At 35.4% G+C, this 19,129-nt stretch overlaps 1 protein-coding gene across 11 annotated transcripts in view; it reads left to right on the top strand.

Moving 5' to 3' along the window:
- The window catches only part of UTRN (utrophin), a 546,896-nt gene that overhangs the window by 243,494 nt on the left and 284,273 nt on the right, over nt 1–19,129 (top strand). For all 11 annotated transcript variants that reach the window (XM_078054618.1, XM_078054624.1, XM_078054617.1 and 8 more), the window contains 6 exons: nt 1,449–1,619; nt 5,983–6,162; nt 8,446–8,574; nt 8,885–9,055; nt 11,461–11,622; nt 12,065–12,202. In XM_078054618.1, coding sequence (XP_077910744.1) covers nt 1,449–1,619; nt 5,983–6,162; nt 8,446–8,574; nt 8,885–9,055; nt 11,461–11,622; nt 12,065–12,202 — 951 coding nt within the window. The remainder of the gene's footprint in view (nt 1–1,448; nt 1,620–5,982; nt 6,163–8,445; nt 8,575–8,884; nt 9,056–11,460; nt 11,623–12,064; nt 12,203–19,129) is intronic.

Here is a 19,129-nt window from a genome sequence, read left to right as displayed (position 1 = left end):
CAGAATGCATACATCTCAAAATGTATTGGTTAGACTGAGAAGAGTTTTTGTTGAACTGTAAATTATTTTCTTCCTGGTATATACAAATCTTTGGTAGCATTAAGTTTTATGATGATTGTGTAACTGCCTGGGCATGTCAAGATCAGATGAGATCCTCTGAATACCTAATACCTTTTAATATAATTCGTGTATTTGTCTCCTGAATTCTGCATTGAGGGGCTATTAATTTAAAGTCATGAATTCTAATTAAACTCTGTAGAGAAAAATCTTTGACTTTTAAGAAGGAATTTAATAATAATCCTTGAGGTACGAAAGAATAAAATTGAATCTAGGGGACCAGAAAAAAGAAATGTAATTCCACATACTTAAGAAAATTCAGTCTTTTTATCATCTAAGAAAATTTTATCCCATACATGACTTATCACTCTGCTACTTAGGTAATGCGAATTATCTCTACCTATGTGCACATAAAAAGAACATGTTTATATATGTATTGTGTTGTGATACCCTTAAAAATGCTATCTCAGCATTAGATTATGAATGATAGTTTTGTTAGAGCATACCATCATGTAATGTAAAGTGTCAGACCAAGCTCAATCCAGTGGCCCTGTCCCACTGATCGTAGCCTTGGCCCCTTTAAGCTTCACGGCCCTGACCTGCAAAGTAGAGGCTCCGGAGGGTCTTACTGCACAGCATGTGTAAGATTCTTCAGCGTGATATGGGAGCTATGTTAAGAGCCTGGTAAATGTTAGTTCAGTTCATTTTGCTTTCTGTCAACCACAAAAACAAAATAATACTGAAGGTTTATGTTGCATAGCCCTTTATTATATTTTAAGTTAAGTAGTTAATTGCAAAACATAATTATGAAAATCATACTATTTCCCCCTCAAATTTCTAGAATATAAGGTATATGTGTGTGTTTTTTAAACAGAATTCTTTCTTGAGAGGATTGTAGGGCATCTTCTGTTCAAAATGATAAAAGGTATCATTTACTGATTCCTTAACTTTGTTACAAGGCCTGGCCAAGCCCTCTGTGCATGTATCTTTCTCATTTGATACATAACAACCTTTTAAGGGCTATGCCTCTACCAAGGTCACTTAGAAAGTAATTGGGAAGAGCTGAAATGAAAACCCAGGGTTGCCTGACACTTAACCTCTGTAGTGTGTTGTCCCCTTGTGGAAATACAAGAATGGAGTGATTCCAGGTGGGAGAGATAAAGGTTATGTATGTCTTGGGGGTTAAGTATGAATAGTTTGGATCTTTAGTTATTATTTGGATTCATTCTTTTCATGTTCTTTTCCCTCTTCCTTTCCTTTTCTTTCTCCCTCCTCTCCCTCCCTCTCTCTCTGTTTCCCTCTCCTCCCTCCCTCTTTCCCTCCTTCTCTCCTTCTCTCCCTCTCTCTGCCTCCCTCCCTCTCTCTTCTCTCTCTCTCTTTCTCCTTTTTAGGTGACAGAGGGAAAACAGGACCTGGAAAGAGCATCACAGTTGGCCCGGAAAATGAAGAAAGAGACTGCTTCTCTCTCTGAATGGCTTTCTGTTACTGAAGCTGAATTGGTACAGAAATCCACATCAGAAGGCTTGCTTGGGGACTTGGATATAGAAATCTCCTGGGCTAAAGTAAGTTGTAGTTTGGGTTACCTGCCAATATTATGCCAGGGTCTCCTGTGGCATTTTGTTCAGGATGTCATTTATCTCCATTTCATGTTAAATATAGCCTTTTCTTTTTTCCATTATTTTTTCGACTTCTGTCTTAAGAAAAAAGAAAAGACTATTTTGAAAGACAATAATTTTAAGAAGATATTTTTATCTTGATTCCAAAAGCATTAAACTCACATGGATCATCAGTAGGGCCTACATAGGCGTTGTGCCTATGTGGTACTTAAAAACATTCTAATCATTACCTTCACAATTGGTGATATTTTTTGAGTATTCATTTTTCACAAAGTATTGTGCTGAATTGAATTTATTTATTAATTCTTCTGTAATAACTTTTATACCAGTAACTAAATTTTCTATTGCAAACGAACTGATGGAAAGAGCATAGGAACAGAATTTTCAAAAAAAAAAAATCAATGAAAGATCCAAGAGTTTTCTGTAACTCTGTAGTTATTTTGACATCAGAGATCAGAGAACAGATTTGCTGATTCTCTTTTGAGGTGGACAAAGAATTGAATGGAACAGAAACTACTTTTTTTTTTTTTTAATTGAAGGCATTCTCTTTTCCTAAATTTGCTTCCTAAGAAAGAAGCATGTATACTAGAGATAAGTCCTGAATATAAATGGTCAATACTGTGATGGAAATGTATATAGAGCCACAAATATCAGTGTTGACATCTACAGGTGTTTGCTTGTGGGATGTGGAGAGCAGGTGCTATGAGGTCATGGAGGATGCACCCGTTTCTTAATTTGAACATTTTGTAGAGGTAACAGTTGAAAGAGAGTCAAGATATGAGGCATTACAATAGCTCATGAAAAGTATAATTATGCCATGGGCTGTGTGATGTGACAAGGATCTGGAGAAAGAGATGGAGGAAAGATAGGAGGAATATTGGAATTTGTCGATGAATGCAAAGCAAAGACATCAAACTTTCTTTTTGTTAAATTTAAGTTTTTCAAGGAAATATTATCTTCTTTGTACAATACATTTTGAAAACCATTATTTTCTTATTAATAACTTAAGTCATATAAGCTAATTGAATGACATTTGCACAGTGTAATGAAAAAAGGCAAAAGCAAAAATCATTTATACTCAAAGAATACACCATTTTCATTTGTTTTTCATAGGCATATATAAACATGCACAGACAGAAACATTTAAAAGTAATTATATTGTGTCTAATGTTTCTTAACATTGTTTTAAAAACTTTTATCTTTAATATTTTTCTTTACCTACAGGGGTTTTGTATCACACATTGGAGAGGTATTTTTTATTATGTCATTCCTCTATTCATGTCCATTTAAATTATTACCAGTTTCCACTATTGTAAAAAATGCTGTGATGAATATACTTGAAGCTAAATCATAACATATATTCATGATTATTTCTTAAGGATAAATTCTTAGCCTTAAAAATATTGGTCAAGGGATATACCCATTTAAAATTCTTATACACATTATGAAATTGCCCTTCGGAAATGTTGTACCCACCAGCTGTGAGTGAGAATTCCTGCTTGGTCGATGGTAGGCAAATATCATGTTTTGGTTATTTAATTGCAACATTTTCCAAAGTTTAGAAGCCATTTGTAGCTCTTTTTAAAAAATCGCCTTTTTGGGGTGCCTGGGTACCTGTCGGTTAAGCATCCGACTCTTGATCTCAGCTCAGATCTTGATCTCAGGGTTGTGAGTTCAAGCCCACATTGGGCTCCACGCTGGGCATGGAGCCTCCTTAAGAAAAAATTGCCTTTTTGTATTTCTGACCATTTTTGGTCTTTTAATTTAGAGCTCTTTACCTACCATAATAATAAATGCTTAGTGTGTTGTGTGTTGCATTTTTCTTTTCTTTTCTTTTTTGTTTTTTTGTTTTTTGCCTCTGCAGTTTCCTTTCTGTTTTCTGTTTTTTAAACCACTGTATTATATATTTTTTAAAGAATAAAATTCATCTTTTTCTTCACTGTATCTATCTGTAGTGCTTGGAAACTCCAACACTACACTCTGCTCCAAGGTTATATAATTCTTTACTTATATTTTTTTCTAGCTCTTTTATAGTTTCATCTTTTACCTTTAATGTTTTAATCCTTCTGGACCAAATAGTTAACCATTTATCATCCTTTCCTCTCTGATTTGACATGCTAAATTCATATATTCTTTTTGCCTGTTGCTTTTCTCTGTTTTCCGCTTCACTGATCTGACCCTCTGAATTGTTCTTCAACTGTTCGACTTATGGCTTCATAATGTATTTCAACATGTAGTTAATGGATTCCCTGTCTTCATGTTTCTGGGGTTTTTTTGTGTATACTCATAAAAACTTAAGAAATATTAGTCTGAAATTATTTTAAAAATTCTGTTAGAAATTTTGGTTTGAATTGCCATAAATTTATAGATTTGTTTTGAGGAGAAACAATATCTTTGTTATAAGTCTTCTTAGTAAGTGGTATGTTTCATTTTTCCCCCCAATTTTTTTACATTACTACATAATGCTTTGGTTTTTTTCTTCAAAAACATTATATATGTATGCAAAGATGTTTATTCCTGCATACTTACTTTTATAGGTGTATAAAGAGTATGCTTTTTCTCTATTTTTACTAATTATAGCTTGTACATAGGTGATACTGATTTTCACATATTTAATTTTTAATCATCTGTTTACTCACATCAATTCAATTCAATTAGTTGATTCTCCTTATTTTTTAAGGTAAAGGCTTTTAAAACAATGGTAAGATCGTCTCTTCTGGTGCTATTCATTTTAAAATTCCCATTTAATCTTATTTCAGGTTTGAAATAATGAAGATGGTAAATACAAATCACGAATTCACAGCACATTCTCTTCACTAGAGTAAATCAAATGAAACATCAGTATATAACATAATCACCCACTTTTTCAATGTTGTTTTCAGATTTAAGAAACATTCATATTTTACAACATTTTAATGTATTTGCACTTAAAAATTATGTAAAATTTTTTCAATGTAAAAATTTAAATAGCATTTTCATTCCTGAACTTTAACAGCATTTTTATTCAGTAGCTTAAATATTATTTTCAGTGTAGTCATTTTATTTACAATACAGTCTATTAGCGTAGATAGTTGTGTGTACTGTTTGCATTTAATTACTTGTACTTAACTATTTCGTATAGTTCTTAAAGACTGTTCTAGTCAATCAGTACATTCCCTGTGAAGGTAGGTAGAAAGTCTTAACTGCACAGAGCTTGGCCGTGGTTTTTTTTTTTTTTTTTTTTCTTCTCCCTTCTGGAGAAGAACATTTAAAAGAAACATTTTAGTGCCTTTATAAATATACCAGTATTTGATGTGGCCAAGTGAATGTTTAAACCTTGACTCATCTGGGAATTTGCAATTTTTATGCCTTCCAAAATATAATTTAATGATGTGAAATTAAATATAAATGAGCTCCTTGAAATGATTTGTTTAAATGTTGGCTAAAAAAGGTACAAAGCAGTGGGGTGGGTAGATATGCTCATGTTACTTTTTGATTTTAGAACTTTGTAGTTTTAATTTTGGAATCCAGCATTTTTGCTGTATTTCTCTGCCTGGTCAAACCTTATGAATGTGCAAATCAAGTTATCATTATACCACCCAGAGTATTATCTTTGCATATGGCAACTATATGACTACAGCTTAGATGTGCTAGTTTTCCTATGATTTAGCTAAGATGAAATATTTTTTATAATGCTGATACAACAGATTATATATTAAGTCACCTAGTACAGGGTATTATCCTTCCAAATAAATGTAGTACACATCAGTAGTTTCCTGTAGTAGTCTAGGACATAAATTCATTATAAAATTTTGAAAATTGTGACTTCTGGGATAGTTCTGCTTTGCCAGGTTATAGTTACTGAAAATAAAATTGATTCTTTATGTCTAAAGCTATGATGAAGATACTTGGTGTTTGTGGGTAATAAGTAGCATTTGTACTACATTAAAATTAATGAAATGATTACCTTTTCACAACTGAATTTGTTACTTTTTTGTATTTGCATAATTAAATGTTCTTATTTTTATGAGGAAGTTAAGAACTCTCAACATATTAATCAGATGTGGAGTTTTGGAAACCTTTGACATATTGTGGATTATCTATGGGAGTCATGGACTACTATGCATATGTTGAAGAAAAGTTTTTAAAAAATTAAAGTTGTATAAACTAGGTGTTATCTGCAAGTGCTGAATCACTAAATTCTACCCCTGAAACTAATACTACACTATGTGTTAACTAACTTGAATTTAAATAAAATCTTGAAACAAAAGCAAAAAGCTTTTATAATGTTCTGCAAGATCAAGTGGATCTTGGTGTTTTTCTTTTCTAGAATATTCTGAAGGATCTGGAAAAGAGAAAAGCTGATTTAAATACCATCACTGAGAGTAGTGCTGCCCTGAAGAACTTGATCGAGGGCAGTGAGCCTGTTTTAGAGGAGAGGCTCTGTGTGCTTAACGCGGGGTGTAGCCGAGTCCGTACGTGGACAGAGGATTGGTGCAATACATTAATGGTATGTTTTGGGGAAAATTTAACAATGACGTCTTTTCTCCTTTAATTATTTAAAAGCCAATGCAGCTCTGATTAGAATCTTAAGTCCTGTTTTCTCTGTGTCACAGTAATGTTTTGCTTCAAGTGAATTAATTTCATTAGACAGACTACATGTTATTTCTTTCCTTTGAAAAGATAATAACCAGAAAGAGTTAAAAATGTCTCTATTAAGTAGTAAATCATTTGTGATGTACATAGAAATGTGTACTTTAATATCTTAGTAAACGTACCTCATTTGTTATAGTGTAATGATTTGATATTGTATTTAATTTTTATGCGATCATAAATCATGTATATAATGTTTATAATGTTCTAATAATGGCATACTAACATCTGATGGCCTAAGTAAAAATTTTGACTACTGGGGGGTGACATTGGTGAAGTCACTTAAATACTCTCTAAATCTCAGTTTTCTCATATGTAAAATGGACAGTATTATAATTTCTACCTCATACAGTTTTTGTGATTATTATATGACGTAAAACATGGATATTTGACTATATAACTATACTTAAAATAACCAGTGTTAGATATCATGATGATGTTTATGCTAATTATTAAAGGTTGTATGTTATCAGCCTTTGGTTATGCCAACTGTTAATTATTTCATGGAAATAGTGACCATTTAAATTTCACAGTGGTTTTCTGTCCCTCTTCTACTAACAATGAATATATGGCAACCTCCCTCTCTCTTCCCATAGAGGGTGTTTCATTTATAAATTATAATTTTGTTTTGACATATCTAAGATAGGACTTTTTTCAAATTCATAGAATTACTGGGTAATAAATAGAGACAGAGAAAAAATAAATTATTGTGTAGTTGAGCATTTACTGAAATCAGAATGTGTAGGGCATTGAAGCTCATGGGCTCATATCTTGATCTGTCAGCTTTTTATCTAGAGTTCATTCACAACTTACTACCTGCAGAACTTTGGTAAATTACTTAAATATTGCTACATTTTAACTTCCCTATATATAAAATCAGAATAAAAGAACATATCTCACAGAGTTGTTAAATGTTAAATAAAGAATATGAAACTCTTGGCTCATGGAGTATGTTCATTAAATATTTTATATATTCGTTTTTATTGAAACTAACTTTATTCCACATTCTCACAGCTTACTTCTATATTCTTCAGTCTGTACCTTCCAAATTCTCCTTTCAAATAATACCTTTATAGTCCTGTTAGAACATTTTTAAAAAAGATTTTATTTATTTGAGAGAGAAAGAAGGAGAGAGCATGAATGAGGAAGAGGGGCAGAGGGAAAGTGAGAGGCAGACTTCCCACTGAGCAGGGAGCTGGACATGGGGCTCCATCCAGGAACCCTGTGATCATGACCTGAGCCAACCGCAGACGCTTAACTGACTGAGCCACCCAGGCGCCCCTAGAACATTTAACATTAAATAAGTCAGGTGGTCATCAGTTCTTCTTTCTTAGAATCAAGATCACTTTCCAAACTTTTCTCATTTATAGGTTCTCATTTTCTTAACTATTCTCCCATATTATGGATTAATAATTTTTTCTTGTATTTTAAATACTTCTAAGGTTTTTTTCTAGTTTATCCTATAAAATATAGTTCTTAAAAGTTGTTAATTTCATCCAAAGGCTTCCCTAATCTCTTTGATCAAGTCCTAAATTCTTGCCTTAGTCTCAGCTATTTTGCTTTGTTTTAAGCGCAGCGGCTTTACTGTTTTCTTTTGGTTTTCACATTTATTCTCTCAATCACATTTTCTGTCCTGCTTCAGGAAATGTGAGGTCTGTACCAGCTGTACTTTTAAGTGCTGGTGGCACTGAGTTGACAAGCCACAGGCCTACCAGTCAGTCAGTCCACTGAGCAGGCAGAATCTTATTCAACCCATATTTTAATCGTTCTTTTATATTACTACTTTTTAAGTGAGTTTTTAAAGAATATGATCAAGGGGGATAAATGAAATTACTTAAAAGAATGAAGAATAAGGGAGACAAACAAAATGAAATTGAAAAAGAAAGTTTCACCTTTTATCCCTCTTCACCTTTTGACTGTACTGAGGTCTAAATCAAATAAATTTAAAAAGTATGTAACCATAGCTGTGCATTTTCAGGAATGAGATTTATTCACTGGGAAAGAGCTTCGCAGAAAGACGGAAACCTATCTTGAAATTCAGCATACATTTGGCTTTTCAGAGGTCTTTTAAATGTCATCTAAGATTATTGTCGTAAATATTGCATATGATTGCATCAGCATTTCATTAATTCCTTTCTAGAATCATCAGAACCAGTTGGAAATATTTGACGGAAATGTTGCTCACATAAGTACCTGGCTTTATCAAGCTGAAGCTCTATTGGATGAGATTGAAAAAAAACCAGCAAGTAAACGGGAAGAAATTGTGAAGGTACCGAGCACAGAGCATCAGTAACACTTCCGGGAGTGGAAGGTTTTGGTGTGGTCTTTCTCTAGTGCTCCAAGTTATTTGTGCATTCATTCTTCCCTTGCAGTAGATTCATTAGTTTTTATTTTGGTGGGAGAAACTGAGGTCTCATATGAATCCTATATGAACAGCTCTTCATTAAATTGATTATTCTAAAATCTTCTCCAGGGACCCAAGAAATTCATTTACACTACCTTTAATTCTGAGTTGGCATCATACCCATCTTTGGTTTTGATTTTTCCCATATGATAATTTTGTGTTTTCTTGCAATTAGCGTTTAATATCTGAGCTAGATGATGCCAACCTCCAAGTTGAAAATGTCCGTGATCAAGCCATTGTTTTGATGAATGCACGTGGAGGCTCAAGCAGGGAACTTGTAGAACCAAAATTAGCTGAACTGAATAGAAACTTTGAAAAGGTGTCTCAACATATCAAAAGTGCCAAGGTGAGTAATTATATTTTAATATAAAACTACTTTTCCTGTGGACATGTATCTCAATGATAGGTGATTATATGGTAAATACATCAAAGAGTTCTGAATTAAAATGATTTTAATCACTTTTTCTTTGAGTGGAGCATCAGTCCTTATTTATTTGTGATTTTGCATATGAAGGAGAGACAACAGGAAATTAGTATTGAAGAAAATAAACCATTTGAGAAAAACTTTCAAAGTCTCAATCAGAAGTTAAAATTGGCTATAAAATAATAAGACTCCCCTCTGCCCCTACACACCGTGCTTATTCTCTCTCTCTCTCTCTCCCTCTCTCTCAAATAAATAAATAAAAGGTGGGTGAGCCTGGGGGGCTCAGTTGGTTAAGTGATTGACTGTTGGTTTCTCTTCAAGTCATGATCTCAGGGTTGTGATATCGAGCCCCACTTCAGGCTCTGTGCCCAGCACAGGCTGCTTAAGTCTCTGTTCTCCCTATTCCCTCTCTGCCCCTCCCCCTTCTCTCTCTCTCTCTTTCTCTCAAATAAATAAATAAATAAATCTTTAAAAAAAAATTAAGACTCATTTCCAAGCTAGGCATGAATATTAAACCCATTACTGTGTAGTCATACTTTATAAATTTGTGCACACTACATGCTTGTGAACTGGTTTTTTGTTTTATTGCATCAAAAATTACAAGAAATTTCACAATTTAGAACTAATGCAGAAAAGCTACTATCTGCTGTTTTAAATTTGAAAAAGGGCTTTATAAATTTAAATAAGAGGATAATAAGTAAGAGTTTTCCTTTAAAAAGTTTTCATTTATGCTTCCTTATTATAATTTTTCTCTCTGTATGTATCTTACTAATTCTCTTTCTTATTTCCCTTGTTTCCTGAGGGGGAGGGAAGGAAGCATTTTATTGTAGTGTTCTCAAGGCCTGGAGTATGGCGAGGGCTCAGTAAATGTTAAATTGAAAAGATGAGAACATTTCGATGGTTTGCTAGGCAAAAAACAAAATAGCATAGCTGATTTTGGGGGTCATTCAAACCAGGTGTTCATTCTGACAGAGGATTATGAGGTTTTCAGGATCCCAGCTGGGCTCATGGGTTGGCATTTTTGAGTATTTGGCTAATTCTACCTCTTGAGAGTGGTGTGTGTGGAAATTATCTAAGAGGAAGGATCCTCTTTTTTTGTAAGAAGTAAACATTGTCTAGTCTGCTTTAATTTGAAATATCTGACATAATAGGCCAAACTATCTTTCACAGCTCATGAATATATTTATGTTATTCACAACTTAAGGAAAACAAACAAATAACTTGCTTTAACTTTTGTCTTCCTTAGCTTTGACCTTACTTCCCTACTTTTCTTTTCAAAAGGTATATAGGTATATAGGAGCATTTTCCTGGTTTAAAAGAGTAAGGCATGAGACATAGGGATGGAGTGAGAGGAAGTACAAAGAAGCAAAATTATTGTTGTCCCCATAAATAACTTCTGTTAACATTTTGGCATACATGTCTACTCTTACTCTTATCTATGTGATATGAAAATATCAAAATTTTTATATTGTTTTATATGTTCTCCTTTGACATAGTTTCCAACAGCTATGGGGTGTTCCATTATATGATCTGTTATACTTTTGTAAGTCAGTTTTCCACTTTTAGTGTCCTTTTATAAATATTGAATTGTCAAGATCCTTTTATGCATGTCTTTTTGCTCATTTGTTAATATGCCCTTTAGGGTCAATTCTTAGAATTTCTTGAAATTGTTCTAAGAGTTGTGCATATAAATACCATCAAATAGATTTTTCCAAAGAGTTCTACAAAAGTTTGTGCCAATTTCTACTTCCATAATCAGTGTGAAAGTGCTCGTTTCCTCATGTTCAGCCAACACCTCGTTATTTTCTTTCATGTTAGTTTTATTAAAGTTATTACATTGAGTTGAGTCATATAAATATAAAGTCTTTCTATAGTGATACTATCTGAAAATACTGCATTGAGAAATATGTACTTTTTCAGAGTTTGGGTATCAAAATCCAAAGGGGATTCTATGGGGGAAGGTTACCTGGGAGACATTCTGTGGGATAGACCTGTAGTCGGTGGTGGCCTTTCTTCTTTCCGTGGCCGCGGCACAGAAAGATCTTGGCACTATTTCTTGCTGTGCTCATATGCGATCTCAGAATCCTCCCATTGCACTCCAGGGAGCCACAGTTACTTGCACACTTGCTCACGTCTCTGGCTGGAGTTTGGAGAAAATGGGTAACTCAGAGAAGCCCAAATAGATAAAATCATTGCTCTATGAATGAATGAAATTAAAGTCAACTCAAATAAATGCTAGCTCTTCTCTTGACCCTCCGTCCCTCTGATTAACGATGGCAGGTCTGATTAAGAATGTATCTTTTCAAAGAACACTTTTCCTTCTGCAGTTGCTAATTGGCCAGGAACCATTAGCCTACCAATGTCTGGTCACCACTGAAGCATTTGAAGCTGATGTACTTTTCTCTGACCTGGAAAAATTAGAAAGTGACATAGAAAATATGTTAAAAGTTGTGGAAAAACACTTGGAATTCAGTGATGAAGATGAAAAGGTTGGTTCAAGGAGATTTTCAAAACCATGGTGTTCTTACTTTTCTGTTCTGTTAATTATATTTTTACATCCATGATGTTTACCCAAAGAATTTGCCAAGTCATGCCAAAGAATAGACCCATATGTGATTTTCTACTGAGTGTCATTGTAAGATTTGCCAAGTGATTTACATAATGCTTAAAAAAATAGGCACACTTTTTTGACTAAAGGTACTTTTGTTTCAGTGTTCTCTAATATCTTCTAAACTAACATTCTTTATGAAATATTTTAACCTCAAATGTGAAATATTTAAAAAAACACGAATTTTTGTTGCTTATCATTCAGCTGAACAGATCTTGACTGATCTCATACTTCGTAGGTAGTTCTCCTACTTGGGAACTGATAAGTAAGTGATGCTGTGCATTTTTCTTTTGAGTAAATTGTTTTTCCTATTAAACATTCAGATGGATGAGGAGAGAGCCCAGATTGAGGACGTTCTACAGAGAGGAGAACAAATGTTACATCAACCTATGGAGGATAATAAAAAAGAAAAGATCCGTTTGCAGTTACTACTTTTGCGCACAAGATACAATAAAACTAAGGTATTGTCTTGGGAGAGACTCTGTTTTCCTTAAATAACTTATTTAGCTTGTGCCATTCAGATATTTGATGTTGCATTCCTGGATACCTTAAAAAACAGGTGGAATAGTATCTCTTTCTCCTTTCTAGTATCTAGTATGCATTACTAAATAACATTTATATTTTCAGATGGAACAGGACTCAAAGGGAATAGAAACAAAATCTTATTATTGGGATCTCTTTTGGACTTCTAATAATAAATTAAAAGGCATCTATCCCTTTTAGAAGTGACTTCCTCCTTCAGTTCTGTATTTTATATGTGGAGGTCTTCATCAGCTCAAAAAAATTTTAGTTAACAAGTAACTAGGGGTGCCTGGGTGGCTCAGTCCTTAAGCGTCTGCCTTCGGCTCAGGTCATGATCCCAGGGTCCTGGGATCGAGCCCCACATCGGGCTCTCTGCTCAGCGGGGAGCCTGCTTCTCCCTCTCCCACTCCCCCTGCTTGTGTTCCCTCTCGCTGTCTCTCTCTCTGTCAAATAAATAAATAAAATATTAAAAACAAAAAAACAAGTCACTAAATTTGTGAATTGATAAACTATGATTTGTATTCTAGAAAAAGATTCACTAGCAGCTCCCTTTTCAGTGGCCGTCATTCCAACTGCACTGTAAGTGTGTTGGTTTTCTCTAAAAGTCTGTTCTTAGGTAATCCTTCTAAGGACCGTTTTTAGTTGATGATGTTGAATCTAGTGGAAGATTCTACTCTCTCCGCTTGCTGCCTATTAGATGTCTCTCTCTCTATGCACTGCAGCCTTGTAACATGTCCCAAGCTAGACTCGTCCTCTCCCTTCCCCTTCCAACCCATGTTTCCTAATTTATTCCCTACCTTAGTTTATTTCCTTAAAAACTACCTATTCTCAAAGTAGTAACCTCAAAATCTTCTCAATCATTTCTTGTTCCTTACACCACATCAAGTAGGTATTAAAACCCTCTCTTCTGAATGAAGTATGGTGCATCTGAACCTAAAGTTAAACACAGCTCTACTTGCTTTATGACCCTGGGGAAATGACTGAATTTCTCTTAGTCCACTATCCTTTCCATAATTCAGACTCTTATGATTTTCTCTTGTTATTCACTATAGTGTGTCCCAAGCTGGGTTTTTTATGTCCAGTTTTTCTTAACTCTAGCGCATCCTCCATATTGTCCTCAGAATAATTTCCCCCAAAGTTATGGCTGGTCAGGACATTCCTTTACCAAGAAAGTATTCAGGAAAATATTGCAAAATACAGAAAAAGCTTTAAGTGCGAGGTTCATCACTATACTATACACTAAGTTTTCTATCTGGCCTCCAGCTACCTCTTTGATTCACTGGCACTTACCAGGAATATAGCTATGCTGGTTTTCTGTACATTTTCCCAAACACACTGGTGCCTTTGCACCTTTGGGATCTTGCTAATTTCAATCTTACTCCTTGGTGTGGGTTTTATCTCCTTATTTTTACCTGAAAAATGTGTTATCTTTTAAGGCTTGGCTCCATTTTTATTCCTAACATTTTTTTCAGATGATGTGATAGTTCTTTGCTTCACTGTTACTTTTTAAAAATTTTATTATGTTATGTTAATCACCATACATTACATCCTTAGTTTTTGATGTAGTGTTCCATGATTCATTGTTTGTGTATAACACCCAGTGCTCCATTCAGTACGTGCCCTCTTTAATACCCATCGCCAGGCTAACCCATCCCCCCACCCCCCTCCCCTCTAGAACCCTCAGTTTGTTTCTCAGAGTCCATAGTCTCTCATGGTTCGTCTCCCCCTCCGATTTCCTCCCCTTCATTTTTCCCTTCCTACTATCTTCTTTTTTTTTTTAACATACAATGTATTATTTCTTTCAGAGGTACAGGTCTGTGATTCAGCAGTCTTACACAATTCACAGCACTCACCATAGCACATACCCTCCCCAATGTCTATCACCCAGCCACCCTATCCCTCCCACCCCCCACCACTCCAGCAACCCTCAGTTTGTTTCCTGAGATTAAGAATTCCTCATATCAGTGAGATCATATGATACATGTCTTTCTCTGATTGACTTATTCCACTCAGCATAATACCCTCCAGATCCATCCACGTCATTGCAAATGGCAAGATTTCATTCCTTTTGATGGCTGCATAATATTCCATTGTATATATATATCACATATTCTTTATCCATATGTCAGTGGACATCTTGGCTCTTTCCATAGTTTGGCTATTGTGGACATTGCTGCTATAAACATCGGGGTGCACGTACCCCTTCAGATCACTACATTTGTATCTTTGGCGTAAATACCCGGTAGTGCAATTGCTGGGTCGTAGGGTAGCTCTATTTTCAACTTTTTGAGGAACCTCCATACTGTTTTCCAGATTGGCCGTGCCAGCTTGCATTCCCACCAACAGTGTAGGAGGGTTCCCCTTTCTCTGCATCCCTGCCAGCATCTGACTTGTTAATTTTAGCCATTCTGACTGGTGTGAGGTGATATCTCATTGAGGTTTTGATTTGGATTTCCCTGATGCCGAGTGATGTTGAGCACTTTTTTATGTGTCTGTTGGCCATTTGGATGTCTTCTTTGGAAAAATGTCTGTTCATGTCTTCTGCCCATTTCTTGATTGGATCATTTGTTCTTTGGGTGTTGAGTTTGATAAGTTCTTTATAGATTTTGGATACTAGCCCTTTATCTGATATGTCATTTGCAAATATCTTCTCCCATTCTGTCAGTTGTCTTTTGGTTTTGTTGACCATTTCTTTTGCTGTGCAAAAGGTTTTCATCTTGATGAAGTCCCAATAGTTCATTTTTGCCCTTGCTTCCCTTGCCTTTGGCAATGTTTCTAGGAAGAAGTTGCTGTGGCTGAGGTCAAAGAGGTTGCTGCCTGTGTTCTCCTTTAGGATGTTGATGGACTCCTGTCTCACATTTAGGTCTTTCAACCATTTTGAGTCTGTTTTTGTGTGTGGTGTAAGGAAATGGTCCAGTTTTATTCTTCTGCATGTGGCTGTCCAATTTTCCCAACACCATTTGTTGAAGAGACTTGTCTTTTTTCCATTGGACATTCTTTCCTGCTTTGTCGAAGATTAGTTGACCATAGAGTTGAGGGTCCATTTCTGGGCTCTCTATTCTGTTCCATTGATCTATGTGTCTGTTTTTGTGCCAGTACCATACTGTCTTGATGATGACAGCTTTGTAGCACAGCTTGAAGTCTGGAATTGTGATGCCACCAGCTTTGCTTTTCTTTTTCAACATTCCTCTGGCTATTTGGGGTCTTTTTTGGTTCCGTACAAATTTTAGGATTATTTGTTCCATTTCTTTGAAAAAAATTGATGGTATTTTGATAGGGATTGCATTAAATGTGTAGATTGCTCTAGGTAGCATTGACATCTTCAGAATATTTGTTCTTCCAATCCATGACCATGGAACGTTTTTCCATTTCTTTGTGTCTTCCTCAACTTCTTTCATGAGTATTTTATAGTTTTCTGAGTACAAATTCTTGCCCCTTTGGTTAGATTTATTCCTAGGTATCTTATGGTTTTGGGTGCAATTGTAAATGGGATCGACTCCTTAATTTCCCTTTCTTCTGTCTTGTTGTTGGTGTATAGGAATGCCACTGATTTCTGTGCATTGATTTTATATCCTGCCACTTTACTGAATTCCTGTACGACTTCTAGCAGTTTTGGGGTGGAGTCTTTTGGGTTTTCCACATAAAGTATCATATCATCTGCAAAGAGTGAGAGTTTGACTTCTTCTTTGCCGATTCGGATGCCTTTTATTTCTTTTTGTTGTCTGATTGCTGTGGCTAGGACTTCTAGTACTATGTTGAATAGCAGTGGTGATAGTGGACATCCCTGCCGCATTCCTGACCTTAGGGGGAAAGCTCTCAGTTTTTCCCCATTGAGAAGGATATTCGCTGTGGGTTTTTCATAGATGGCTTTTATGATATTGAGGTATGTACCCTCTATCCCTATACTCTGAAGAGTTTTGATCAAGAAGGATGCTGTACTTGGTCAAATGGTTTTTCTGCATCTATTGAGAGGATCCTATGGTTCTTGTTCTTTCTTTTATTAATGTATTGTATCACATTGATTGATTTGCGGATGTTGAACCAACCTTGCTTGCAGCCCAGGGATAAATCCCACTTGGTCATGGCGAATAATCCTTTTAATGACTGTTGGATCCTACTGGCTAGTATTTTGGTGAGAATTTTTGCATCCATGTTCATCAAGGATATTGGTCTGTAATTCTCCTTTTTGATGGGGTCTTTGGTTTGGGGATCAAGGTAATGGTGGCCTCATAAAACAAGTTTGGAAGTTTTCCTTCCATTTCTATTTTTTGGAACAGTTTCAGAAGAACAGGTATTAATTCTTTAAATGTTTGGTAGAATTCCCCTGGGAAGCCATCTGGCCCTTGGCTTTTGTTTGTTGGGAGATTTTTGATGACTGCTTCAATTTCCTTAATGGTTATAGGTCTGTTCAGGTTTTCTGTTTCTTCCTAGTACAGTTTTGGTAGTTGATACATTTCTAGGAATGAATCCATTTCTTCCAGATTATCTAATTTGCTGGCATATAGTTGCTCATAATATGTTCTTATAATTGTTTGTATTTCTTTGGTTTTGGTTGTGATCTCTCCTCTTTCATGATTTTATTTATTTGGGTCCTTTCTCTTTTCTTTTTGATAAGTCTGGCCAGGGGTTTATCAGTCTTATTAATTCTTTCAAAGAACCAGCTCCTAGTTTCGTTGATCTGTTCTACTGTTCTTTTGGTTTCTATTTCATTGATTTCTGCTCTGATCTTTATTATTTCTCTTCTCCTGCTGGGTTTAGGCTTTATTTGCTGTTCTTTCTCTAGTTCCTCTAGCTGTAGGGTTAGGTTGTGTATTTGAGACCTTTCTTGTTTCTTGAGAAGGGCTTGTATTGCTATATGCTTTCCTCTTAGGACTGCCTTTGCTGAATCCCAAAGATTTTGAATAGTTGTGTTTTCATTTTCGTTGGTTTCCATGAATTTTTTTAATTCTTTAATTTCCTGGTTGACCCATTCATTCTTTAGTAGGATGCTCTTTAGCCTCCATGTATTTGAGTTCTTTCTGACTTTCCTCTTGTGATTGAGTTCTGGTTTCAAAGCATTGTGGTCTGAAAATATGCAGGGAATGATCCCAATCTTTTGGTACTGGTTTAGACCTGATTTGTGACCTAGGATGTGATCTATTCTGGAGAATGTTCTATGGGCACTAGAGAAGAATGTGTATTCAGTTCCTTTGGGATGGAATGTTCTGAATATATCTGTGAAGTCCATTTGGTCCAGTGTGTCATTTAAAGTCTTTATTTCCTTGTTGATCTTTTGCTTAGATGATCTGTCTATTTCAGTGAGGGGGGTGTTAAAGTCCCTCACTATTATTGTATTGTTGTCAATGTGTTTCTTTGCTTTTGTTATTAATTGGCTTATATAATTGGCTGCTCCCATGTTAGGGGCATTGATATTTACAATTGTTAGCTCTTCTTGTTGGATAGACCCTTTAATTATGATATAGTGTCCTTCCTCATCTCTTATTGTAGTCTTTGGTTTAAAATCTAATTTGTCTGATATAAGGATTCTCACCCCAGCTTTCTTTTGGTGTCCATTAGCATGGTAAATGGTTTTCCACCCCCTAACTTTCAGTCTGGAGGTGTCTCTTGCAGACAGCATATTGATGGGTCTTGTTTTTTTTATCCAGTCTGATAGCCTGTGTCTTTTGATTGGGGCATTTAGCCCATTTACATTCAGGGTAACTATTGAAAGATATGAATTTAGTGCCATTGTATTGCCTGTAAGGTAACTGTTACTGTGTATTGTCTGTGTTCCTTTCTGGTCTATGTTACTTTTAGGCTCTCTCTTTGCTTAGAGGACCCCTTTCAATATTTCTTGTAGGACTGGTTTTGTGTTTGCAAATTCCTTTAGTTTTTGTTTGTCCTGGAAGATTTTTCTCTCTCCTATTTTCAATCACAGCCTAGCTGGATATAGTATTCTTGGCTGCATATTTTTCTCGTTTAGTGCTCTGAATATATCATGCCAGTCCTTTCTGGCCTGCCAGGTCTCTGTGGATAGGTCTGTTGCCAATCTAATATTTCTACCATTGTAGGTTACAGATCTCTTGTCCCAAGCTGCTTTCAGGATTTTCTCTTTGTCTCTGAGACTCGTAAGTTTTACTATTAGATGTCGGGTTGTTGACCTATTTTTATTGATTTTGAGGGGGGTTCTCTGTGCCTCCTGGATTTTGATGCCTGTTTCCTTCCCCAAATTAGGGAAGTTCTCTGCTATAATTTGCTCCAATATACCTTCTGCCCCTCTCTCTCTTTCTTCTTTATCTGGGATCCCAATTATTCTAATATTGTTTCGTCTTATGGTATCACTTATCTCTTGAATTCTGCCCTCATGATCCAGTAGTTGTTTATCTCTCTTTTTCTCAGCTTCTTGATTTTCCATCATTTGGTCTTCTATATCACTAATTCTTTCTTCTGCCTCATTTATCCTAGCAGTTAGAGTCTCCATTTTTTATTGCACCTCATTAAAAGCCTTTTTGATTTTGACTTGGTTAGATTTTAGTTCTTTTATTTCTCCAGAAAGGGTTTCTCTAATAACTTCCATGCTTTTTTCAAGCCCAGCTAGTATCTTTAAAATCATCATTCTGAACTCTAGTTCTGACATCTTACTAATGTCCGTATTGATTAGGTCCCTGGCAGTCAGTACTGCCTCTTGTTCTTTTTTTTTGAGGTGATTTTTTCCATCTTCTCATTTTGTCCAGAGGAGAGTAGATGAATGAGAGAACAAAATGCTAACAGGGTAACAACCACCCCAGAAAAATATACACTATCCAAATCAGAAGAGACCTGAAACCGGGGGAAAAGAAAGGGAAAGAAAGAAAAAAGAAAAAAAGAAAAAAAAGAAAAAGATTAAA

This window comes from Halichoerus grypus, chromosome 9 (assembly GCF_964656455.1).
Source record: "Halichoerus grypus chromosome 9, mHalGry1.hap1.1, whole genome shotgun sequence".
Classification (NCBI taxonomy): domain Eukaryota; kingdom Metazoa; phylum Chordata; class Mammalia; order Carnivora; family Phocidae; genus Halichoerus; species Halichoerus grypus.
Note: the sequence above shows the minus strand (reverse complement) of the source record. Positions and strands in the feature narration are given on the sequence as shown.